Source organism: Dermacentor variabilis, chromosome 8, assembly GCF_050947875.1.
Source record: "Dermacentor variabilis isolate Ectoservices chromosome 8, ASM5094787v1, whole genome shotgun sequence".
NCBI lineage: Eukaryota > Metazoa > Arthropoda > Arachnida > Ixodida > Ixodidae > Dermacentor > Dermacentor variabilis.
This window is the reverse complement of record NC_134575.1, coordinates 141,465,571-141,492,796: the sequence shown is the minus strand read 5'-3', so window position 1 is coordinate 141,492,796 and position 27,226 is coordinate 141,465,571. Positions and strand designations below refer to the sequence as shown.

The 27,226-nt window shown below is 47.8% G+C and overlaps 1 protein-coding gene across 3 annotated transcripts in view; it reads left to right on the top strand.

Moving 5' to 3' along the window:
- LOC142590625 (MIF4G domain-containing protein-like) overlaps positions 1-27,226 on the top strand; it is a 159,905-nt gene that overhangs the window by 91,378 nt on the left and 41,301 nt on the right. For 2 of the 3 annotated variants that reach the window (XM_075702961.1, XM_075702960.1), the window contains exon 2: positions 24,716-24,948. In XM_075702961.1, coding sequence (XP_075559076.1) covers positions 24,829-24,948 — 120 coding nt within the window. In that variant the 5' untranslated portion in view covers positions 24,716-24,828. Of the gene's footprint in view, positions 1-24,715; positions 24,949-27,226 lie in introns of those variants that run through there. The other variant, XM_075702962.1, reaches the window with a different exon arrangement.

Below are 27,226 nucleotides of genomic sequence, written 5' to 3'. Positions count from 1 at the left end.
CCAAATTGTATCATTCCGCGCGTTCCGTCTATGCTTCGCTGGGCGCCAGCGGCGCTTGCTCGTGCGGAGTAAAGATGCATTGTATCTCCTCAAGATTGAAAAATGGTCATTTATTTGTGTTTTACTTTTCATAATATAACCCAATTTGTCGAAGATTCTTGTTTTAACAAATTTACTCTTATCCCCCCCCCCCCCCCCGATGCATTACCCGATTCTGGCTCCTTAGGGTAAATACATGAAATAAAATAACGCATGTTTGGGCTACAACACCTTCGATATCGACGTACCAATGGCGAACGCGCGGGCAACACTGCGTCTCAAATACGACGGAAGACGAGTCCAGTGTGGTTGCCATTCAACGAACCTATCGGTGTAAATATAAGCACAAAAAACGGGTACATGACGTCAGTGAATCGCTAATTTGGGCCCGTTCATGCATATACACTTAAGCAAGCAAACCGCTTTTATGTAGGACAAGGACGTATAACGGAAGGAGGTATCGGGAACGAAGAACGCGCCAGGATTTTCAAGCATTCTAAACACAGTGAATCCTGCGTCAGTGAGTCCTCCGGCCGTACCGGTGCTAGAAAGAGTTGTCACAGCTTGAGTGTGATTGGTAAATGTGTCCCGCTCTTTTGCACTTGGTGATAGCCGCGTACAGGCACGTACGCAGGATTTTTTTTCGGAGGGGGGGCCCAACCCAAGGTAACTTTTCTATGCAAATGAGGGGGGATTACCTTTACTAGTACAAATGTGAATAACGCCCACCATTCGCCATAAAAACGCATAAACCCACAAAAGAACGGAAATAAGGTGTATTTTACAGTACGCCTGTGCGATTCACCTCTCCTTTACTTGACAAAGAACTATGTTAAATGGACTCGCGCAGGAAAGAAGCACCAAGAACAAATAAAGAAGCAAAAGTAAAATAAAGATTACGTTAGTAAAATAGAACTGAAAAAGCAGCAGTTGGCAACAAAGGCAAACGAACCGCGCGGAGTTAGGTTACTCCGCCAGCCAATCGCAGAAGCCAACAAAATCGCCGTCATGCGGTCTTTTCAAAATGGCGTCGTACTTGATACCTCCGGAGCGTCTGCTGCTCGTAAAGAGTCTTTTCATCGGCAGAAGCAATGAGGTGTGCAACAGACATGGACAAAATGTATGGAGTCTTCAAAAGTCTGCGCTGCTGCGCCCGTTTTACTCATGAAACTTCACTGCCAACTGAACTGAAACTTCACAGCAAATAGTTGTAGCGAAGCAACATGTTATTTCAGTTCAATAAAGAATTAGGAATTCGCCATTCCATTATAATAGGCGACGGAAAAGGTATAAAATTACGCGCTAATAATTTTATTTTTGTAGTTACCGCCTTATTTGGGTAACAGAAAAAGTTTCAAGTACGAATTATTTGCAGCCTCGCGGAGGAATAGTGGCTGGCGGTTATGAGGGTGTGGGCGGGGCTTCATTGCAGACTTCAGTTGTATGCGACTATAGTAGCGTTTTTTGAATTAGCTCTGGAAGAATTATACAGAAATATACATTTGCGGAACACTCACAGTTCTTTTGGATCCCTCGTTTACTGCTCTAACAAGTGCCCCAACCAACTCGTATTGTTATTTGGGAAGTTACGTAACGATGCGTGGCCGCCAGTCGCGTACAACCGCGTAAAGCGCAGGAAGCTGCGATTCTAGACGTAATGCGCTCACCGCGAAAGGTTAGAAAAACACCCACGTAAGCACAGCAGAGAAGTGGCTACGTTGCGCGGCTCTAATGATAACTGTAGAAGCGTCATTCAGAACACGCGGAATTGTCCTCCATTTCCGGCGGCGTTTTCTCTGTTTCCTTTTTAAATAAACAGGTGTTGATCCATAAATATTTTCATAAACAATGGCTAAATTTGTTAATTTTCGCTTTTCCTGCCTGTTTGGCCGTTGTCTCGGCCCTCTCCCTTAGTAGATCGCTTAATTTCTCAGCTCCTTGAGACTCTTGTTTCCATTTGCCAATTGTACAGCACGAAAAGTGCTGTACAATTAGGGAAACACCAGATGAATTAACGGGCGACAGTCATATTGCCTATGAGTTTAAGGGTTATTGCAGGGTTTGATGATGGATGCTGTCTCGCATTATTTTATTTTCCACCTTATCTAACCCGTATCGCGGGTATGTGGTCCGAGGATCTGTCAGCGTCGCGGCGAGCCGTCACTCGAGCAAATAATGAAACAAAAAGAAAAGTTAAACGCAATTGGCATTTTCTCTGGCCGCAACTCGTTCCACGCTCATACAGACCAGCTGACCACGAACTGAATCCCTTTCCTGGTCCCTGGATCAGACTGGACGAAGAAGGTTGAACTAACGAAGCAACAACGATGCGCGTGACCGCTGAATAGATGGTGACAATTGAATGCATCTCGAGTTAATCGCGCGGGCACCGAATTGATGAGGAAACTGGCCTTCACATCCCAGGAGACGCCGATAACTACCGCCATCCAAAAGCACTGAAAAGGGCAACAAAATGTTGACCACCGAATAGCTGTCAAGTCTCATCATTGATTTGGCGTGTGAGAAGTGGTGGGGGTGGGGGGGGGCGTGGGCGGAGAGGGGGGGGGGTATGCGTCTCAATTTTGAGGGGGGGGGCCCGGGCCCCCCCGGGCCCCCCCGGGCCCCCCCGGGCCCCCCCGGGCACCCCCCTGGGTACGTGCCTGGCCGCGTATATCGTGTATATGTCCTATCACTACGATTAAACATTACGGTTGCTATAGGCATCACTCGTGTGTTGTATCGTCTCGCCTGGTCCTGTTCTGAAGCGTCTGTTTCTGCACGAAATCAAGTGTACCCGAAGAACGCGTGGATGCCCTGTTTGCTCGCAGCGAACAGGTGGGCGCGTTCATGAAGGCGCTGACCAATGGTGTGTCCGCGATTTTTTCGCATCTTACCGGATGCTCGCTTCACCGTGCCACCATTTCTTTTTCTCACAGACAACCAGACTGCAGCCTCAGAGACGCCCATTTACTTGTAGCCCTTCTCAGGCCTGGACCTCTCGGTTCCTTCTTTCGCATTTTTCGTGACTCGTGAGCGTCGCCTGCATTGTGCGCTGACCGGCTTCGTTAGCCACGTGCACCCGGCAGTGGTAAACCTGCTTTGACGAAGCGAGAGGCAGCAAGAAAATCTCGCTTTGAAGCCTTTGCAGCTTGAGTCTTGCAGTGGGATTCGGGGCACTCTTGCAGCGTCGCGTCTGACCCATTTTCTTTCTTTGCGCCTCTTTTTGTTTTTGTTTTCCGACGGGAAGCGAGAAGCAGACGAGGGCCGTCTGCTGCTACACGTCGTCTGCTTCGCCAATGTCGAGAAGGAGCGTCTTCTGCGCGAAGGACGGCCTTATTTTAGCCGCTGACCCTTTGGCGGTCCGCCCCATTTTGGGACGGCCGGCAGATCGTGTCGGACGTGGCTGTGGTCTTTTATTGTTGGGCATTTCGCGCGTATACAACTGCAACGGTGTTGCGATGACGTTTGCCCGCAGTCGCATTATGGCCGCTCGACCTCCTTGCGTCGTCGCTAAATTTCTCCCTCAGAGGTCTGCTTCGGTTATGCGTCGTTTCCACTTCTTGACAGGTCCTAAAAACTGCCCAGGCAAGAAGGCAACAGGACGCTGACCTCGAATACGGCCACCGTTCTTTCTTGAGCAGGTCGGCAGTGCGTACTGTTTTCTATATTCTGCTTTCGCTTTGCGCATATTTGACCAGGTTCAAAGACGAATCGCATCGCATCTCTGGGCTGGTGAGGTGACCGTGCAGCGGCACCCAGCGCGGCGTGTTATGCCACGTTCGGTGATTAGACGTCATCCTGTACTGACGTTGTTAATGTACTTCGATAAAATCCTGGGTAGACTGGCTTGCTCAGCTTGTTGTAAACTTTAGTTGAATGAAGGTAATCACAATTGATGTGTTTTGATATATATTGTCAGCATCGAAAGCGAGATACGCTAGGGAAGGCTGTGTCTGTGGTTCCACACATATCGTTTCCCACAGGCTATAGTCCGGTGCGTGCTTTTGTGCGCCTAGCATGGAAAGGAAGGGGAGTTCACTGATTTGCATAAGCTTTGTGTCTGTTGCTTCGTATAAGTTCTGGTGGCGTCATTTATTACGCGTTCTTTTTCTATATCTTCAAGCAGTCGCAGTTTTATAAGCTGGGCAAAGGCAATAAACGTTTGCACGCTTGAATAAATGTTGCGAACTGTTGTATTCATAACACGTTGTTTTGTGGAAAACGATCAGTTTGCAACAAAGGCGCAACGCCGTTCAAAGCAAGGAGTTTAAGCGAACCTGTACTTTCCATCCTGATATTTTTTTTTTCTCTCTCGGGGTTTTATACGTGCCAGAACCACGATATCATTGACAGTCCGTAGCGGGGAAGCCCGGGATTAGTTTTGACTACCCGGCGTTCGTTAACTTGCACATTAATCTAAGTACTCGACAGATTACCCGGCTCCGTGGAAATGTGGCCACGGTGGCCGGGATCGAACCCACGACTTCGAGCTATCTCTGCCACTGCAGGACATATATACACGGCGGCGCGCGTGCTCTAATCACCCGTGTACGGCTGAACTGCCTTGCTCTCAGCTCCCGTGTGTGGTCCCCCGGAGTAGTTCTTCGTACGAAGCTCTGTGGTTCCGCAAGCAGGCAATCTGGTGCATGCTTTGTGCGATGAAAAGAAGGGGGCTGGACGCCGCGTTGCTCGCCATGCAAGAAAAAGCGAGATGCTTGTGAATTCAGTGTACGAGCCTCGTTCTCGCACATATATTGTGCCCTGTGCGTCTGTGATTTCGCCAGAGGCGTTCCGCGATGCCTGTATACCTTCGTGTTTTCATTTCCCGCCCGGAGCACACGAAGGGGCTCTGCAAGATAGGCGCCGTCTTCTTTGTAGCTTACTGGCATCACCCGTGAACATTTCTTGCGTTGCAGACGGTGTGCGTTGTTCGAACCAAGTTTTGTTCAATGACAGGTTCGCGGCGCTTTAGGTGGTTCCTGAAAACAAATGAAAAATTGATGTATAGCGTAGTTTCCAAGTCCCTTTATGTGTCGTTCCTTTTGTACGTTACTTTTCTGTTCTGCTCCTCTTTCTCTCTCTCTCTCTCTCTCTCTCTCTCTGTGTGTGTCTTCGCTCTGGTGCAGGCCTTGTGGTTCTTGTAGTCTTTTTTTTTTTTTCTTTCTTCGAGTACATCCGCGTATGGTAAAGGGCTTTCTCAAATGGGACTGTCAAACGCGGTAACGAAAGAAGCCAACGTGGAAGGAAATACGCACGCGCGACGATGGCGCACTTGCCTAATTTTTTAGTTTTTCGAGCGGACCTTTGGCGGCAATCTCTGAAATCCGGACGGGGAAAGTGTGCTCTTTCCTGCATTGCTTTCCAGGCTTCTCTATACGGAGAGCAATCTGCGAAGCGTGTGAAACGTGTAATGCGCAGCCAACAAGTCAGTATAGCTTCGAATTAAGGACAGCGTGAGATGTAGAAACTGCGTCAAGTTAGGCATAATCGACGGGAACTCGAAACGAATTCGCACTCAGAAAGTTGCGTAAGTTGAGGGCAGCAAAGAAGAAGAAGAAAAAAAAAAAACCCCGACAGCTGATGTTACAGCAAAACGTTGAAATTATCGGTGCACTGTAGTGTTCTAGCATAAAACGAAGAATAGATCGAATTTTTGAGATGCACTGATGTACGGTTGCGCTTTCTTTTGTTCTTCTATTCTTTTTTCGCAACACCGCAGCGTGCGCTTCCGTCCTTGCGAGCAACGCCCGTCGTGCGGCCAAAGTCCGCGAGGCGCGAAGCGAGAAATCTTACGTGGACGGCCGCGGTGCTGCGCAACGAGGCGGGGGGAGAGAGGGAGAGAGCTGGCAGCTCACAACGCAAAGCACAAAGAGACAAGTTGCGTTTTCGGCTGTTTCTCGAAGAGCGCGAGGCGCCCGATCAGCAGGGCTTTCAGCGGGTGGGCGTTGGGGCGACACTCTCGGCTCTTTTGCTGCGCGCTCAAAAAGCGCGCGTAGTAGCTCTCGTACGCTGCCCACTTTTTGCTCTCTCTCTCTCTCTCTCTCTGGAGATAAGAGACAATTCCCACTGTATTAAGACTTGTTCGTAATTTTTTTTTTCGATTTGATTCGCCTCTTCCCACATAAAAAAAGAAAAGAACGTGCATTCTGTTTAAGCGAGAAAAAAAAGAAAAAAAGGGAAAGGACTGAGTTATTCCCGTTTTGCAACATAGCTTTCGATACTTTTGCGCTTCTCGAATTCACGGGATGCCAGCTACACAGTCAATATTTATCATGAATGCTGCGATCGAGCCTTTCTCATTCTGCTTCTTTTTCACCCTGGTCGATGGCTGCCTCGATTTTCTTAGGGAAATGTTCCTAGGCACTTGAGTTTGCTCCATCGGAACGTGAATTGAACCGTGCAGTGATCATGTTTTATGTACACGTCGTGGTTAGGCAGCTGCAGCAGACGAGCTCTTTTTTACAAGCTGTATGGTGATGTTTCTCGATGACATTCGCCTCATCTGTTCAACATATACGTCGTGAGTACGTCTGGATATCTCTCTCGAGTTGGCGATGTCTGCCAGCGTTCTGTTGATGTACAACTGAATGCAAATAAGTTTCCAATTCACCAAGGGCGCGAAGTAAACAAGCAAATAAGAAAACGAAACTAATTGTGGGGTTTAGACGCGAAGCAGCGCCACGCATACACGGCACACTGAAGTGCAACACGGCGAACCTGCGTGTACGATAATCGAACAACTAGTAAGCTGGGCTGAGATGTGGGATTGCTTCTGTTGGCTGCTCTCTGGATGCAAACTGCACGGAACGGCGCATTTTCTGATATCGGCGCGTGCTCGGTTCGTGGGCCAGTCTTATGGCGCGGCGCTTGTTTCTTTCTCTCGCCACGAGTGCGTGCGCACGACCGCTTCCGCAATGCAGGGCGACATGCAATGCGCGCCCCCTGACGGCGGCCCCCGCTTCTTTGTGTGTGGTTGCGGCGCGGAGAGCGCTATTTGAATCGCACCGCTGGTACGAGTTGTTGTGGTCGTACCCGCTGGTACGATTTGTTGGGAACTCGGCGCTGACGCCCGTGGTTGCACCTGGGTCGCAAGCCCCAAGGGTAGCGTTGGCCTGGCGGCCTGGGGTACAACTGGAAGCATCCGAAGGTCCCGGCAAAGCATGAGTCGACTGGTAACAACAAAACAACTTGTTTATTTTAACATCGCAAAGAGTTGGCGGTCAGGTTGACCGAAGTAGAGAGACGGGAGAGCACTTTACTCAACAGAAGAAATCGGAGCCCTCTTTTTGGCGTCCGGGGGCAGCTGTTTTTATACTCTCGCAGTTGAGGGCAAGAAGGAACCCCTCAATAGACGAGCACGTGATTGTACAATGGGCTATGGTGACGCACACTGTCGTAGCGCCGCCGGTCGGGCACAAAGACTGGGAGGAGAAGGTAACTTCGGCTCTCGTAGCGCCTCTGGTCGGGCACAATGACTGGAAGGAGAAGGTAACCTCCTGCTGTCGCATCGCCGCCGGTCGGGCACAATGGCACATACACTCACACACGCACATGAAGACACGTGGCATCGGAACATGCCTGGAAACGCCTGGAAACGCCAGGCGGGGAGCGTAGCGGCGACGCCGAACGGGCCAAAATGTCTGCCGCTTTGTTGCAATCGCGCCGGCTAAACCGCGCGTCGTAGGCGAAACGTAACAGCGCGCACCGACGTCGCGTTGCAGCAACCTTCCGGCCTTTCCCGCTGGCGAAGCGAAAAGTCTTGAAGCCTCGCTTACGTTTTCCTTTTTAAAGTAGGTTCGGTGCACACAATTGGACGCACAGCTCACCACTGGTCTGCAACCGCGCTTCGACTGGTACGCTTAGACGGGGTTTAATTTGACAGGTTCGAAGCAGTGTACGTATCCGGCCACTCCGCCCCTAGACCACCGAGGCGGCGTGGCGTCCCGATGTGGCGAGGGTGTTCCGTACCCGGTGTTCGTGCAAGCAGTTTCGAGCTGAGCGATTTCATGACTAGGTTTTGCGCGAGCAGAGCTTCTATGTTTCAGCGCACGTACTTTGTCGTGCATTTAGTTGATTCCTCGAAGCCGTGGTTTAATTCTTTTTTTTTCTTTCAATTATGCACGTGCGTATGTATCTTCGCTCATTTTTCGTTTTCACAAGGTAGACTCGGTGCAGGCTATTTCGCTCCTTGTTGGACTGGATGGCGCGTAGAGAGAGGGACAGATTAAAAAAGAAATCGCGGGACAGTTAGCTAGAGGACGTCTCCGGTTGGCTACCCCATACCGGGGAAGAGAGAAGGGGGTGCGAAAGACGAGAGAAAACATAAAAACGTACAACCCGGAACTCCCTCTGTGTACGCGCCGTTGCACCATCTGCGAAGGCGCCACAAAGCCGTACTCGGTGTCAACGTCCCACCGGACTGTCGGCGTCGCAGTCCGGTGTCCCCTCGCGTAACGGAGCGCCGCCTTCATGGTGGCTCGCGTTGGCGGGCCACGCTCCGTGAGTGGCCCCGCTTGTCCAGTTGGTCCGCCTGTAGCGTGGCTGAGAGCAGCTCTTTGTGGGTTGGAAATTGGGACGTTTTGCATTCAGTTAGCGCGAAGCCGACGATGACCGCACGTGCAAACAGGGACGTGAATTGTTAGCACTCGCTTCGATGTAGAATGTGTGCCTCCAGTCTATTTATTTACTTCTTTCAACACGCGTACAGCACCACTAGGGGCATTAGTGTAGGGTAATAACAGCATGTCAAGAACGAATGGCAGATTCATAACAGTTCAGTCACAATTATGAAAAGAACAACGATGAAAAAAATTTAGCGAGTCATAAGGTAGGAACATCGCGAGGCTTCTTACCGTCCTCCTGATTCTTGCAATACCTTTGTACGTGGACTTCGTAATAGTATCGCTAACGCCAAAGATATTTGTCCCACTGATGTAATCTCTTCGGAGACTTTAATGTTACACTAATTGCTTGGACCAGTTTATCGTAACCATGTTCCCTTTCAACAGAATTCATCAACTTAGCCTTAGACTAACCTGTGTTTCAAGTCATTGATCAGGCGACCCGTGGGCTGAACACGTTAGATCTGTTACTGACGAACGCTTCGGATACATTTAAGAAAGTGTCATGCCAAAAAGGCTTTAGTGACCATAATTTAATTGAAATTACATTGGACTTGCCTCTACCATTCATCGGTATATCAAAAAAGAAAATCCGGGACTACAACAAAGCCCACTATAACAATATGAACGTAGAGCTCGAAACATTTTTCAGTATAATTTTACAACCGTCTTTCTACAATCCGTCTGCAAATGAAAAACTGCGCGCTTTTCAGAGACAAAATGTCCTCGCTTATAAGCAATGTATCCAAATTATCACAATATTTAACGATAAATCAAACCCTTTTCACCAAATCTCTTCGTAAACATAGAAACAGGAAAGAAAAAAAAAAACGTTTCTATTGCAATGCGAAGCAATCTGGTACACCTTCTGCTTTGGAGCAATTCGAACAGTGCTTGACCAGTCGCTGTTCGGCAATGTGCAATGCCAAAGATAAATATTTCTACAGCGCTTTGCTTTCCCTTTTGCTAAATAATAATTAAACAAAATCGCGCTTCATGTCCTCTCATCGATGTACTAACCAGTTATTACTGGATGAAAGCAACCTTCCTCTCTCAGATTACAAGTGTTCTTCTACATTTGATACGTTTTTCTCATCTGTATTCACTCGGGAAGATAATTCCGTTGGGCCATCTGGCTCTGAACACAACTACCAGTACATGCAGCCCGTTGAAATCACAGTGAATGGTATCGCATGTCTAAGCTGCTTAAGGCATCTTCATCAGCCGGTATCGATGATATTAACTACAAGATGCTAATTGCACCCTTTCCATATCCTGCACCATATTGTACCACAGCTTTCGACAGTCATTGTCATCTGGACAGCCAGATGACTAGAAAATTGCTAAAATAATATCCTTTTTTATATCTGGAAATAAGAATTCACCTGGAAACTACCGTTTGATATCACTCACATGCATCTGCTGTAAACTTATTGAGCATATAATCGCCTCCCACGGCTACAATCACCCCGAGACTAATAAATCCTTCTTTCGAAACCAGCACGGATTCAGGAAGGGCATGTCATGCGAAACACAGCTACTGGAATTCACCACTGACCTTCATTCCAACGTGAACAATGGCCTGCATACCGATTCCAACGTTCTTGATTTTGCCAAAGCTCTCGATCGTGTCGCTCATTGCCGCCTCGTTTCTGAGACACCTGCCCTTCGATTAGATTCCCTCACTTTATCGTGGCTTCGGAATTTGTTTTCCCTTCGCAAGCAGTTCACGACGGCTAATAATTCCTCCTCTCACTCTTCATACGTCTCTTCTGGCTTTCCACAGGGCAGCGTTCTAGGCCCGCTTCTTGTCTTGATCTATATAAGTGACCTGCCGAATAATATATCAAGTATTAGAACCTTTGCCGATGACTGCATGTTATACAGACCAATAAACTGTCCCGACGACCACCTGATCCTTCGATATGATCTTAACATTATCTCAAACTGGTGTCACACCTGGCGCATGGCTCTAAATACAAAAAAAATGCAAAATTATTTCTTTTGGACGTAAGCGTGACATTTCTAATTTTTCGTACCACGTACAAGGAGACAAGCTGTCCCGGACATCTTATAAATATCTTGTCGTTTACCTTACACCAGGCCTCTCCTGGTATGATCACATCACTGCTGCCTGCACGAAAGCCTCAATAACATTGGGGTATTCACATCGCAACCTCCGTCGTTGTCCCTCTGATGTTTGCAAATTATCCTAACTTTCGTCCGCCCACAACTTGAACATGCCTCATATATATTTGGTCACCTTCCGCTCATTATCAAATTAACATGCTTGAAGCAGTTCAGAACTGTGCCGCCCGTTAGATTTCAAGGAACTTTGACCATCATTCAAGTGTGATTCAGCTTAAACTCAATCACTCCCTTCAACCATTGGCCATTCGCCATCGAATGTCTCTCCTATGCCTGTTTCACAAGTACGTCTACATCAATAAAATGGCCTCGTTACATCTTGAACGCCCCCGTTTCACGTTACGCGGGCGTCCGCAAGCCATCCGCATGTGGAATGATCTTCCCGGTGGTACCAGCTTTGATAATAACCTGAATACATTTCGTCACAAGCTTGAGGTGAATTTTTTGTAATAGCGCTGTATCATAAATTAGTCGTGAAGTTAATAATTTATTTCGTGATGTGGTGCACTTTCGTGTTCACTTGCACTCAAACACACTTTTAGTGCTTATTTCGCAAACCCATTGTGTTGTGTTGCTTCTTTTTCATTTGCTTAGTAACTGTTCCTTACTATAGTTGGCTTGTGCTTGCATTGTAATAACGAAATAACCATTGTAAAACTCCATGCCCTTTGGGCCTGTAAGGTCCTAAATAAATAAATAAGTGAATAAATAAATATATAAATAAATATGTAGTCAGTCCATGGTCACAGAGCAGGGTGTCCTGCGCAACTTGAGCCAAACAGTTAACATATGCAAATGCCACGTAACTAGACAGAACCAAGGTAAGGTTGTTTGCCGTCGCTTGGAGATACTCAGATTACTTTTCAAAGCGCATTTCAAAGGGGGCGTAATGCAAAGAAAGGAAAGGAAACCCATGAACCGCGCATTGGGTGCACGTCAAGGAACCCCAGGTGGTCAAAATTAATCCGAATTCCCCTAGTACGGCGTGCCTCAATCATATTGTGGTTTTGGCACGTAACATCCCAGAATTTAATTCAATACCATAAGGATTTCTAGAAATTCTTGGAAATTGCGAAATTAAGAATGACTAATGCATCGTTGCGTTGACCTTGGCAACTCGGCGATAAATAATGTTGGAATTGTATAAACTGCGTCTGTGAAGATGTCTGAATCAGACAAAATAATACAGTCGGTACACACCACTCCTAATTATATCGCTGGTTTTTCAGCACGACATATAGAAAAACCCCGGAAATATTTTCAGAATTGCACGTAATCTCTAAACTAATAGACCAAGAGTTTTCAGCTAGAAATTCTCTTTAGAGTTACTGATCTGCAAACTCGGCTCGCTTCTATTGCATGGAAACGCATCAAAATTTGGCAATTTCTGTAAAAAAAAGTTACGCTACATCAAAATTCTGGTTCCACGAGTTCCAAAAGTGTAACAACCTATGAAATTCAACAAATATCGCTGAAATCAGTCCAGCGGTCGTCTCGTAAAAAGCGTTTTTGCGCCTTCCGCTTATCCGCATCGGGAAATCGCAGCCGACCTCGAGGTAAAGTTTACAGGAGGAATTTCTATTCCTTTACTTGTCGCCAACTCAGCCTCGAGGAAGAGACTGTTTGGTGGCCGCCGGCGCGAACTACGACGCGAGGCCTCTCGCGTGGCTGCTGCGAAAAGAGGACTGCATCGAAGGGGGGCTTTACTGCAGCGGCGACGACGTGTGCGGGCGAGCACCCACCTTGACCACATCCTCGCCTTTTTTTTTTTTATCTTTTAACGGCCAGCGGCAGAGTCTCGTTGCTGCGGGAAGGTCCTGGCTTCCGGAAGCCGCGTGGCGGCAGCTGCACGGTTCGTGCGCTCGGCCCGTTTCGACAGCACGAGCCCGCGGAGTGTGCGGGGACGCGCCCAGCCGCTGCCGCTTGCGAGAGCGATCGCTTGGCGGCGTTCGCTGTGCTGCTGGAGAGCATTCTTTGGCGCTCGTTGCCTGCTTTACGTGTTGTCGGCCTCGAACAAGTTACTTAAGTCAGTGAAGGACCTTCGACGTGGCAAAATAAATCCCAATGGCAAGTAAATGTGAAGAAAAAGAAAATGTGGCAAATCAAGCGTCATCACCCGCCGCGATGACTCGGCGGCTGTGGCGTTGTACTGCTGAGCACGAGGTCGCAGGTTCGACTAGCGGCCGCACTTCGATGAAGGCAAAAAAAAAAATACAGAAAATACACGCTCGTGTATGCCGTGCATTAATTGTGGGCACGATGAGGGACACCCGGTGGTCGAATCAGCCCTCCAGCATACAGTGTAGGGCCGTGGATTTGAAAAGCTAAACCCGACTTACAAAATGTTTGTTTGGCCTGTCATTGCAGATTCGAAGCGCACCAAAGTCCGTGTTTGGTCAGTGTGCACTGCATTGAGTACCTGACATATACGTTTAAACTCATACTGATTGAAAAAAAAAAAGAAAGGAAAATGTGGAGGACGCTTAAGCTTCGCCTTTAAGAGTGAAACGCGGCAGCGCTCAAAGATCCCCGACTGCTTTTCGCGCTTCCCGGTAACTGCAGCTTATCTAACCGTAACGTTTACCGGCAAACCCTGACGGCGAACGCTATGCACGAACGCGAGCTTTCCGCTAGAATCGAGGCCTCTTGCGTGCGCCGATCCCGGAACTAGTGCACAGCCGCGCCAAAGGAATTGCATTGTTTTTACTTTACCGTTATTGTTCCGCACTTTTAATATTCAAGCCTGAGAAGATTTAACATAAAGGGCATACGCTGCCGGTGCTTTGTTTCGTGACATTCACTCGCGGACTGTCATGCTGAAAATTCCGAGTGGTGTTAAGAACGGCCAGCTGCAGTGCAAGTTTTGCCAACCATTTGCGACCGCGGGCGTCATCTTTTCCTGGAGCGCCGCCGCAAACCTCTAACCACGGCGTCACTAAATCGCCATTGTGACTGAATGAGTTCGGCGGGCCAACTATTGTTACCGAGCCCACCAACGCGGACCTGATCTGCTACGGGTGGAAGACTTGCCGCGGGAACATCGTCGGAGGCCCCTTCCCACACGCCGACCAAGACGCAGGACAATGGCTACCCGGACGCGCTGCGAGGGTCAGCTCCGAGTTCTACGAAATTCGTGTGATGTCGGTTTCGGACCGAGAATCTGTGTGTGTGTGTGCGTGTGTGTGTGTAAACCGTCCCGCGGAGAGGCGGCGTCTTTACGATGACTGGACGAACGTTTCCGCCACCTTGGAATCGGGGGAGGACCGAGTGTTTATAAACGGCTGTTGTGCGGATGCTCGATACACTTTCTTAAGCAGTCATGTTAGACTGAGACAATCTCTCAAGCAGTCGTGTTAGACTGACGTACTTTCTCTCGCAGTCATGCTAGACTGATGAACTGCATGTAGATACTGTAAATAAACCCATATTCCTCGTTCTCGATGAGAAGCAGTCCTTCCCTTCAACAACGTCCTCAGCGTGGATAAGTTGGACGACGGCATGGGCCAGCTACCTTCTAATTCATGCCCGACTCCAATTTCGACAACGGATCACGAGCAATGGGATTGAACCCCCAATCATAACAGTGGTAACTTTGTCGAGAATGTAAGACAAGGCACGAGCAATTTTAACGATACAATCGTGTGGCAATCTAAACCGCGTGTCATATAGCAAGGCGTGGCATATACGTGTACCTCAATATACGCGGAAGTTTTCCCTCACGGGCAACGCCGCCTATACGCTGACACCGTATCTTCTGCGACACGGGGCCCTCAACGCTGCCGCGTTAAAACTACAGAAGCAAGCCTCTGGTGTGGCGTGCTGAAGCGCCGGCCCTCGCAGGAACCTCGGAGCTGAATAGAGGACGGCCGAGAAACAGCGCGTTGTTTCTGCGGGCTCGCAGAAGGTATTGACCGTTTGCCTATCTATGACTGTTCTGCTCCAGAATGTGTACAGCCTCTACTCGGAAACGCGGTCGTCAAATCGAGACACAGGAACGATATACGTTCGGAAGAGGCCCTTTCGAGACGGCGATAATATGTGATCTGCGCGCGCCTTGAAAAGCACTTGGAGACAGCTCGAGAAATCCCCGAGCTTTTCGAAGGGTGCGCGCGCACGGCGCCGCATGCGCTCGGTGGAATGGAAGAGGTTTTCCGGTGGAATGCAAGGTGGAATGCAAGGTTTTCCGGCCGAAATGTGCGCGCCTCGACAGGCGCCGTCAGAACGGAGGGCCACTCCGCGTGGCGGCCACTTCAGCCGAGTCACTGCCTCGAGAATGCGCCCTTCTATTGTCAAATATTTATTGTCCATGGTCTGCTCTTACGTACGCAGTCTCACGTCGCAGCCGCCCAGGACGCCGATTGAATGGGGACACTCCTTTCAGAGTGTCACGTGTTGACGACAGCGGAAGCATATAAGCTCACCGAATTCATTCCCAAGTTATTCGTTCGTTCCGAAGCCAGCGAATGTCCTCTCGAGTCCGACTCCGTGCATCGCATAGTTTTCGGGAAGTCGCAGCTCGCGACGTTGACTGCGACACGAAGCGAGCGTCACGGCAGTTTCACCGCCGTACTTAGAGGGACGCTGAAGAGAGAAAAATGATCTCTTCTGAATCGGTAAATTACCCTTCTACGACTCCCGAAGCACAACTCTTACCACAATAAGACGCAATTGGTGAGCCAGAAAAAGCGCAAGACAGAAAGACTGGTGGCGACGCCTCCTTGAAGCCCCCGCACCTGGTCGCCGTCACATCATGCATTTTGATGGCATCTTCTAGGGCCTACTTACTTATATACCGGTACAGATTGACTACATTGTGTTCTAAAGAAACCAAATATTAAACATAGCAAGTTTCGGGAACCTTTACTCAGCCATCGCGGCCCAAATGCGAAAACACCTCTTCTATAATAAAGTTTATCTCCTCCTCTTCTCATCTAATAATCAAACTATTATTTTGAAATGACTACCTGCAGGGTTATCAAAGAATGCTTTATTAGTCTAAACTGATGATCATCGTTTCGCTTTAGTGTCCCTTTAATCGTGGCGCAGACGCGGTAAACAAACCAATATTATTCCCGCTAAACTAATAGTATTCCGCGCCACGTAATATAGCGCGGAAATGGCCTGACCGTATAAAGGCCAAACTTTATACGTACGGCGCGCGAAAGCTCCTTGAAGGAGGTTTCAACCTACAGGTCGCATTTGGCCCACTATTTTCGGCGTCGTTTCACATGTTTGGGGCAGCCAGAGCACTGTCTGTAGATGGTACCTGCGCTCGCTCCGCGATTCGACGCGTATATAGCTGCGCCAGCAAGCGTACGTGTATTTCGGCCTTCAGTTGTCGTACATTAAATCTACAGCGTGGTTATTGCGAGGGAGGCTGTCGGAAGAAGCACGGGCGAAGGAAGTGGGAGGGACCACGTCATGCCGCCAGCCTCGGCAAGCGGATTCTTCCTGCAGTCACTCCCTTCGCTACGGCCCCCGCCGTTTCGGCCCAGCACGTTACCTCCAATTTTCGGTTCATTTCTCAATCGATGCGGCACTATAGTTCGGCCGCCGTGGCCCGGCTCAGCCTGAAGAGCGCTAAAGCTGCTCTTCCTCCATGGTCGGAAGTGATCGTCACTGAGTCACGCCTTTGTGGCCGTCGTAGCATTTGCCGCAATGCGCAGTGTACAGACGTCAGAAAGGATCGTGGAGAGGGCGGAAGAGTAACGGAGTCGACAGAGGGGGGGGGGCAAGAGTACTTCAACAAGGTCATCAATCGGGCGACTTGGTGGTTAGTTATCTTGGAAAGGCCTGCGCTAACGGACGGGACGGCAGGAGTACACCATACTTCCTTCCTCGTGCAATAGCCCCGTGGACACCGGTGTCGCTTGTCACGCCGCCCCGTGCCTATATATATAACACGTTGCTTAGCTATATCGCGTTCCCGTGCTGCCCCTCCCTCTGCGAAGGCGCTGACGGCACTGCAGCCAGTCGGTGATGTCTCTCTCTGACGCTTTGCCTCGGTGTATCGCCCAAGTAGAATGCGTATCGGGCTGCGCTGAAATTTCGCATTAGGGAGTATACCGTAATCGTCGGATTCCTTTTGAATTTTTAATAAAACCAGGCACTAAGTGCGACGCGCTCGCTAGCGTTATGCGCTTGTTTTCCGGGTGTCCTCGGAAAACTAAATGCTGTACGAGTTGAGATTTGCAGGTAGTCGGCGTATGTTGTGCAGGTAATGTGCGCGCACCGTTTAGCGTACTGGTATTGGTTGCGCCCCACAAACACGGCCAAAGGAAGGCATCGCAATTTCAACTCGCCCAAGAAACGGCACTCTCAGCGTTTAACGTGTGTGCTAAAATACGGCCTTTGTAGAAAGTTACGAATAGGATCGCTTGAAAGCGTTATAGAAGTGTTATACGCATGTTCTCCCGGTATCCGTAAAGAATTGACTGTGCGAACGCGTTTACCTGTGAAGGGCACCGGAAAAGTGTCACTGGTGATCTGCGGGGCCAACTTGAAAGTTTGTGGTTTAATTATACGTGCTTCCTGCGTTCCTTGAATTCGCAGTGACTTGGCGACTGCTGGTAGCTCTGCTGAATCGAATGCATTTTGCAAGATTGGTGATAGCTATGCGGCGTGACCATTTTTAAGTTTTACGAAAGTTTGCAGGTCACCCGTCGCAGATAGCTTAGTTCTATAGGCCTTGACCTTGATAATCGAGAGAGGGGCGGAAACTGCCACGAGAAATCGAAACACATTTTCATCTAATTAACAAGAAATCACCAATTAGCTTGCTAATTACCTTAAACGGCACTTATTGAAATTTATGAATTGTAGGCGGTGACTTTTCAACTCCTATCCACTTGCAATGAATTTCCAGAATGACATTAGTTTCGAGATATGGGCCATCGAACGCGCCGTAAAAATGCACTGCAGTCTGTTGTTCCACTCACTTTTCTAACAAAACGCTTTTCTTTATGCATTGGAGCACACGTGCAACCGGAACGACAATGTATTTCGTCCCGCACATCAGAAACTCGCCGGCTACAATTCGTAAATTGCAATATTGATCACACTGCTCACGTGGTATTCTTTATATACTCACGAGATATGGCTATGGTTAGCTCTGCGCACGTACGACTTGGTGGCAGCGGTCCATCGATGGCCCCACTCATGACGCGGCGGCTCCGTGTCGGCCGCGTGTTTCGCGTAGGCGTGCTCGCGCCGCCGCCGTCTGTGGGCGTACTCGACCGTGAGGAATTCGCCGTCTTCGGCGTCGCGCCCTTCGTGCAGCGCTCGTGCATTCTTTGTTTCTTCCGTCTCTGCATGACGTTGCTCTACGGCTTCCTCGCTTCCCGTTTTTGCTGTCGCTTCGTGATAACCTTCGGTGCCACGATATCGTGTATTTTGTATCGCGGGGCGGGGCGTGTCCCACTGTCGGTGTTCGCACCCCGATGAGCCTAAGAAACTGGAGAGCGCGAGCGAACGCTGATTTGTTCACCTTGCTCGTAAAACAAAGCACTATAGCCCACGTTTTGCGCGACCTGAAAGCGCGTTAGTCCTCGTGGTGCGGCTCCAACGTGAGCCTGGTAACCGAGACCTGGAACAGAAGTTCCGGTAGTCACATATGTTGTGACGTATTGTGTTTCAGCGGGATTCCGGCTGCAGTGCTTTCTTCGTGTGCACGCATCCCTCGATAAGATTGTCACGCTTAATTGCAAGGTCTTGCACTTAATTTTACTTCATCTCTTCTTTGATCGGACGCCACACCGTGGGTGACCTTTGGCGGCGACCTTTGTGTACGGCTTGCCGCGTAGCGTGGCCCGCACGGGCGCCGCCACCGGAAGCGGGTCGCGCACGCCGTGCGCGTCCCACGTTTCGCTGCCGGGGCTACGTAGCGCTGCTTTGTATGCTCCGCCTGGTCGCCCTTCTACGTTTGTCAACAATTTTCGCGTCTCCTTTTAGCCCTTGGACACAAAACCTAGCACGCACCGTCACGCTCCCGTGAGCAGGAGAGGGTGGAGGGAGGCGGGCAGCCTTCCGCCGCTGGTGCGAGCGTTCGGCCCGCACCGCGCACGCGTGCGGGTGCGTGCCAGACGGCGGCGACTACGGGCACTGGTCCGATCGGAGCGGACGGCAGACGGCAAGCTAAAACTGGGCGCTGACAAACGCCCGTATTGTCTGTCATCCAAGCAGCGTCATTTCACGCCAACTGTGTATATATATATAAGCATTACTTGTTCAGTATTTTCCCAAAATTTTCTGAACGGGAAAAACATCTTTGGCCACGTGAGCGCCATTTGAATTTCACCAAATGATGGAAAACCAGGCGCGAAAACATTCGACGAAAATCAACCGTTTGGCGCATTATTTTAAAATTTGGGGTTTTGCGTTGTCTGAACATTGCTATTTCATTATAAAACACTTTAAAAGGCAATTTCATATTTTTCACTTCTTAGCACCGAGGTGAAAATATGCAAATTCTAGCGTTTTTGAGAAATTTTTCACAAAGAACGGTCAGGAGAGAAAATCTGGAAATACTTTTAAAGAACTCTCCCTAAAAGGTTCTATCCTCTAAATCATTATTTTCGCCTATGTGCTGCTCACAGGCTCCAAAATAAAAGCGTGAATTTGTAAAGAAAAACTCTATTTTGGCCTATGTCTATAAACGTGCTGCTCACAGGCTCCAAAATAAAAGCGTGAATTTGTAAAGAAAAACTCTATTTTGGCCTATGTCTATAAACGTTAGTAGAGAGTTTTAGAATAGGGGCCCCAAAGAAATAGCGTCGAAGCCACTGCGCATGCGCGAGACGCAAACTGCGTTTGGGTTTTGCGTTGGGAACGCTATTTCAAATTATATATTCAGACCGTTTCATCGGGCGAGGAGGATAGGGCGCGCGGAGAGCCTTTCCTCCTCTCTGGCTTGGGCGATCCGGCGCGGCGCTGCTTGAAAGTATTGCTGTCGTGTGCTCCGGAACGATTTCGAGATGTTTTAGATCTTACTTTGTGAAATTTACGCCATATTCGTTCATATAAGGTCATCAGGGAAGCCTTTCGGTGCATTGGTAACTACTGTAGGCAGAAATATGTCTTGTGGGGCGCAAAAATGTGACTCGCATGATCAGCCGCGGTGTACGCGCATTATCAGTCGCGGTGCATGTATGTGTTGTTTACTATTTTGCTTATATCGATTTTAATTCAACAAAGAAAACCAGCGTCTCTGTATTACGAGCATTAAATAGTAAATCAGCTCACTGTCTGATCAAATGGCGTAGGGAGTAAATCAAAACATCAGAGCGCATGCTCGTGCACGGCCAACCTAAGGCAACCACGAAACATATGAGCGGCAGGCGCTATCAAATATTTGTGATACACTGGCATCGTTCTCACGCATTTCAAGTCTAGTATGCTTGAAATTACTATATGTCTACGCTAGCCTTGCTGCATGAGGCCCATGGCGCTGCTCAACACAGCGATCACTGCGGTTGGTGAGCCAGCACGATACATATATAAGCTGTGTGCTTCGGCATTGCCTTTTTGGCCTGTATACAGCCATAATATATGAGAGGGTTCGCATAAAAAGAATGCGATGGCTATTTTTGAGCGCCGAATTTCCGTAATACGAGTGAGTGCGTCGTAGAGAACTGAACGAACACAACCGAAAAAAAATTCGGTTATCATCCTCTTTCTCTAAAAATCAAGAGAAAACGGGCTAACTCCGCACAACGTTTATAAATATATAACCGCTGATGCCGTATGCTCGGACCATGCGCTATATAGAACAAAGATATGTAATCCAGAACCTACTACTGCTTAAGACGCTCACGCAGTTCGTGAACGGTCGCTTTGCTGGACAAGCTTAATTCAGACTGTAAGGTATGCTGCTATTACTACCCAAAACTATTTTAATCATGGGCGGAAGCTTCATCCATCCAACCAAGTAGTCACGCAATGTAACCTGCAGCGAACAGTTTGAACACTTGTCAAAGTATAACAGCACAGCTCCTATCGTAGCAGAACGGTACCCACGCTGTTACGATCGTCGCGTATGTTTCATGGCCCCTAAATCGCAGCTTAGAAGTAGAGGATAATACTGCAATAGGTCACATTAGTGATTGGAACATTCGGAAATACACAATTGCCCTCCGAGGCTGATGGTAGGCTCAAATATGCGTGCACCCCCCCCCCCCCCCCCATTCCGCTGCGTGTTCCGTCCACCTCAACGCCAGCAGAAATTCCGGCCATGGCGCCTTAAACCACTTCAGCAAGTCTCACAGAACTGTTTACCACGTAGAAGACGCATGTCATACTAAACAGACCGTACGACCGCGAAAACAAACGCCAGAACCTACCGCCGAGCGTATACCTGCCATGCCAAAGACCGCTTTCACCCAAGCCAGTATGGCGCTGCTCATAGGCGGCGCCTACGAAAAAACGGTAAATAGCGTTCCCAAAAGCTTTCAACAAACATGGCGGCACCCATCGAATCGACGGCTCTAACCTAGCACCAAACTGGGTTCGATTCGCGGTAACGCGTGAAGTTCGAAAGCTAGGAGAAGTGACTGCAGTTATCGCTTTCTCTCAACTAGCGTGTGTTATGAAGGTTGATTCATTAGACGCCGCTGATTCCGAATTCGAGTGTGGATTTTATGGCTCGTAGGCCTAACACGGCTAAGCTTGGCTGGTGAAGGCATGTAAAGTTTTGTTGCTCAAAACTAAGCACAACTAATTGTTTGCCATAGTGGCGCTGTCAGCGCAAGACCCTATCCGCAAACTCAAAGCCCTATTCTAAAACTCTTCACTCCTGCGTGCTCCAACGCTACCAACGCTAACACCCGCAAAGCTCTTTGGGGCCCCAAAATATTGGGGCCCCTATTCTAAAACTCTCTAATAACACACTAAGGTGGTCCATGAAAAAGTAAGCAGACAAACGGATATCATTGAGAAGAATAACAGCTTTCGCCACGGAAATTTTAATCAAACTAAGTTGCGTTTTCATTGAGAGAAAAATTTTGAATTTGAGTCCCACCATTGCATTTCTTTGGCTCGCGCTTCCACTTCACCTGATACCATGTTGGTGGCAAGTGCAAACCAGGCTGGTGCAGATCACGGTTTGTGCGGAGAGGAATAAAAGCCGTGATCGCTCAGGAGTTCCTAAGAATTTAAATGCTGAAGGTATGCCTACTTAAGGTAGATTGACATTGCGCACTTCCGTGCTACTGGAATTATACATACGCGACCGCCTACGCGTGAAGTGGCAAGAGCGGACCACAAATCGCTTGTTGTTATTCTTCTCAGTGATATCCGCTTTTCTGCTTATTTTTTCATTGACCACCTACTAACATCTGAACATAGGCCAACATAACCTTTCTGCCGAATTCAGGCTTTCATTTTGGAGCTTGTGAGCAGCATACAGGCGAAAATAAAATTTTAGAAAGTAAGTTTTAGGGATAGTTCTATAAAATTTATTCCAGGTTTCCTTTCCTGACCGGTTTTTGTGAAAAGCTTCATAAAAGCACTAGAATTTGTGCACTTTCACCTCGGTGCCAAAAAAGTTATTCTGTGAAACTGTTTTATAGTGAAAAAAAAAAAACAATGTTCAGGCAATGCAAAACCCCAAATTTTGAAATTATGCGCAATACGGTTGATTTTTGGCGAATTTGTTTTTCACACCTGGTTTTCCATTATTTCGTGAAATTCAAATGGCGCTCACGGGGCCAAAACTTTTTCCCGGTTGAAATATTTTAGGAAAATGCTGTGCAAGTAATGCTTATATATGTGTAATTTTTTTCGTAATTTCTTGAGAGAAATGATTTTTCCCGAGCGCCACGGTTGGGACAGTTGGCATGAAATGACCCAGCAATGAGTGGGAATACTTGTTTGCGTAGAAAACGAGCCACACGATTAGATGATGTTGCACAATTAATACCGCTCTAAATTGAAGTTAGGTACGGTACAAGCAGTTTGTACTGTTTCCCTATCAGTACTCTCTATCAAATACCCCTCTCATACCGCAGAACGGTTGTTATAAGTACTTTTATTTTCATACAATTTTAGTTTTAGTTTTCTGCATGTGCCTAAAATCGTTTTCTTTCTTTTCTTTTTTTACAGGTTGTGGTGTTACTTTGTAGGCTATTTATTGTATTCTATGCTTACATTAAAGATGCAAAATTGTGTTGGCCATCCAATGTTATCTTTATTTCATTTTTTAGACCTGTCATTACTTGTGGGACAAATTGTATACGTGCAGAGGTGAAATTTGCCACTTGAAACCTTGTATGAACATACTTTATTTAATATTGTCTTGTTTATATTTGCTCGTTTAATTTGTCTAAATCAGCCTATCTTAATATATTGTTTGCCTAAGCGAGAATGAGTAGTGGCCACCACCCACGATGCCTCACTCTCCTACACAGATTTAATAATAATAATGCTTGGGAAACTTTCAGAACAGACCGCAAGTCTAACATGTTTTGAAATGCAGCTTCTATTGTGACCATTTCGTGTATGTGTTAATTGTTGTTGTCCTTTCTTTCTTTTTTTTTCCTCTAAGTGACTTGTTTTCTACCTTGAGCTTGATTATGCTTGTCAATACTTAGTATTTTATTAGTGCAGTGCAGCAAACATTTTTTTTTTGTTAGACCGCAATATCTATAGGTACCAGGACACTGTGGTTGTCCTCACAGGCTGGAAGACGCCACAGTGTCACGCGTCGGCGCTAGAAGAGTGGGCGAAGACTGGTTTGTGATTGGCATCTTGGGAGGAAGATATACTTTGCACCAGTGCCTCAACCTTTTTTTTTTTTGTTTTTCAGTAGGTAAATTTCTTTACCCTTGTGCCTAAACACCATCTGCAAGACAAACACTCCCACTACGAATAGGGAGCGAGCACGATTGCAAAATTAGACCGTAAGACCCTCACTAGCTCGAGCATAAGATAGCCATTTAAGATTATCTATTGCTTATATAAATGTAACTTGCATATTTGATTGTCATTTCCATATCTCGGTGCCCTACACCTTCTGCTGGATGCACAAGACGTTTCATGTGCCCCACTGAGGCTGCGTACCTGATGGATCCCACCAGATTTCTTTTTTTTTTTTTATTACTAGGCCTCAAGATTGTCATGTGGTGCTCCCTTTTCTTTCTAGTGTTTCCGCTGCGCTAATTCCGTTTCTTTGTGGCTCCCTTGCTATAGTATATTTTGCGTGTGAACATGAATCGCTCTTCAATCCTTCACACTTGAATGTTTCTAACCTTCTTTCGGGTCCCTGGTTTTTGTGGCCCTGCTATGTAACCTTGTGTCGGCTGTGGTTATACCGATGTCGAATTGTTGTCGTTGTTTTCGTGCTGTTAGCTGCACGGTTTCTTTTGCATAATGTTTGTGTTCTTCGTGTGTTTTGTTTTAATATTGTACATGCAAACTGTCTCTGTATATCGTACCTGTTGAGGTACTGTCCCCACTCCCCACACTGTAATGCCGATGAGGCACTGTGGGTTATAAAGGAAAGCCGGCGGATCCCATGCCCTGTGGGAATTGATCTTATGTGAAAAAGTGTGCGGAGAGCCTACCAAGTTAACGAAACGGCCATGAGAGCACCAAACCGGCTATTTCATGACCTACATGTCATGTCACGACCGATCATTTGTGTTCATAATACACTCTTGTTCATACTATGCCATTTCTGGTACATACTAATGATGTAGACGGCTGCTTCACAATCTACATGACATTCGTGTCTTGACCTATCATTTATATTTGTCATGCACTCTTGTCACGTTACGCCAATTTTGGTACATACCAAGTTAACGAAACGACCATGAGTGTTCCAAGACGTAGGTGGGTAGGTACTGTTGAAGGGGCAAATGTTCATCAAGCAATGAATAAATGAACGAATGAACAGTGCGAGCTTTTTAACGCAGACACGACGACTTGGTTCCCGGCCCCCGGTTGTAGCAGCAGCAGCAGCGCTTCCTGCGGCGGCACCCGGTGACCGGCGGCGGGGCCAAGAAATCGAGCACCAGCACCACGAGACATGCTGGGCACCGAGCAGCGCCACGACGCGGCGGCAGCGGTGGTGCCCTCGCCGGGCCTCAACATGGAGCACGGCTTTCTCAGGAAGATCGAGGAGAACCAGATCCAGCGGCACTACCAGGTCTCTCGGCATTGACATGTGTATAGACCGTTGACGGCACCGCCATTTTGCGATCACAGTGCCGTCTTTTGTCCGGCGCCATCCTGGTATATGTGGCATCACACTAAACGGTGTACGGTGAACATGCTGTTGACGATGAGTGGCAAGATTTCGCGCTTGAGTCATCTGATATCGCAGAAATTCCAGGCACAATGCATTAGAATCGCACTAATTCACTATTAAACTGCTACCTTTCCTAGCTGTTGCTGGGAGAAAATAGAATCCGCACATACCAGTGCCAGGAGGAGTGGTGTGGGGTGCTGGTTCGAGGCTGCGTTCATCCTCGCTGAGAAAACGGTCTATATGTGCTGCTGCTTGCAGAAAGCAAAACGTCGAGGACCGAGTCGAAATTATTCATTCAGTATGTGCTGTGTAAACGTTAAGTAACAATTTTTCACTTTTTCGTAAGATTCTGCCTGATCAGAAGAGCTTTTGTTGAATTCTAGACTACCATGCTGCTTCTGCGTAGGCAGGAAAGTTAGCGTTAGCGAGGAATATGCCGAGTGCTGCATGAAAAGGAGCATGAGGCATGCAGGGGAATATTCCAGCGAAACCACTGGCTCGCCCTCCTGCCGAAATTTCACGTTTCGCGTTAGGTTCAGTTTAATGCCACGTTCACGTGCATCATACTTGCCTGCTTCGTCAACAATTAATGCAAACTGGGCATCGTCTACTGCAATGCCACTCAACAAATGTTGGTTTTGCAGATGATTATGGTGACTTTTGTTCGCATTCTCTTCAAAACGGGGTGGCGACAAATAGTCGCATAGCACATGCTCACATAGCAGCCTGGCATATTTGGCTATCTGTATGGTATACAACACCAACCGTCCCCACAGCGTTTTTTGTGTGGCGTTGGCAGATGACAACAGTGGTGCCCTGTGCGAAACTTTGGCTCGAGTGAACCGGTGGTTTATCCTGGTGTCGCACATTCTCTGCATTCAAGCGACCACACCAGCCACCTCACTAGTGGCGTATTCATGAACATCTGTTACTGTATGTAGAACAGTGATGCACCAAAACAAGTTGTTTACCTGGAAATGTAGCCTCTGAAAGCAGTTTAAAGTCTTTTTTTGTTCTGCAACAATAATTGTCACCTGCCTCGCTAGCGTTTCCTTTCTTGAAAACTCGATGCTTGCTACTTTCCTGTCGAGAATGCTGTGCCATGCTGATAACGTGCATGCTGTTCGTGACCTGGAAGTACCAGGCTTGCAGCGTTAAAGAAAGGAAATGTGAGCAAGGCAGATGATTATTGTTGTGGGACATGATACGCCCCAAAGGGTGCAAACTTTAAGAGTGTATGCGCAGATTGGAGCTAAAGAAACAGTACTCTTAAAAAAATGTACACCTTTTGGGGCTTATCTTGTCCCACAATAATAATCATCTGTCTTTTCCGCATTTCCTTTCTTTAACGCTCCAAGCTCGGTGCTTCCAGGTCACGTACAGCTTTTGCGTTATCAGCGTGACACAGCATTCTCGACAGGAAAGTAGCGAGCGCACCTTTTCTCCAGGAAAATCTCTCTGCATCCCGGTCGCTGATATAGGTAAAGGTGTAAACAAAAGTAATTAGTCCCGAATGTGGGTAATGGCTATGCCCTCCTGCTCTTTGTGATAAAGTTTCGGTGCTTATAATTAGTTTGCTCATTTATAACCAAAACTTGTTAGACGTCTTTCACGCAGTTTAACAGATGGAGAAAGCGATGCAACCTCCTGCAGGTACTGTGGGCCCTACAGCGTTTATTTGTCGATAAATAATGACTTCAACTATAGTAAACTGCTCACGTTCTTTGTATGGATATACTATGTCGTCACTCACTGCATAACAAGCTAAATTCACTGGGGGTGTTATTCATTGTTCTGTCAGGCTCTTCACCCATTACTGTATTTGACAGCTCGGGTTGAGAGTTTTCATATTGGTTGCTTGGAGAAGTGCAGGTAACACAGTACGCTAAACCACGGTATGCGTCTAATGGAAAGTAAGTCATCATACCTTGCTGGTGAAGCAGCGCACTGACATGGACACAGTGAAGACAAACAGGAAAAGGCGACACTCGCTGCACCCGCAACTATTTTATTTCAGAACACATACTTCATGTTTATATACCTGCGCACCCTCAGGCGTCAAAGAAAATCAAGGCAAGATTAAAGGCATTTTTTAAAAATCATTTGCCCACGCATACTCAGGCGTCAAAAATATGGCACCTATCTATCATGGTGTGCAATCCTATCGTAATTTGTT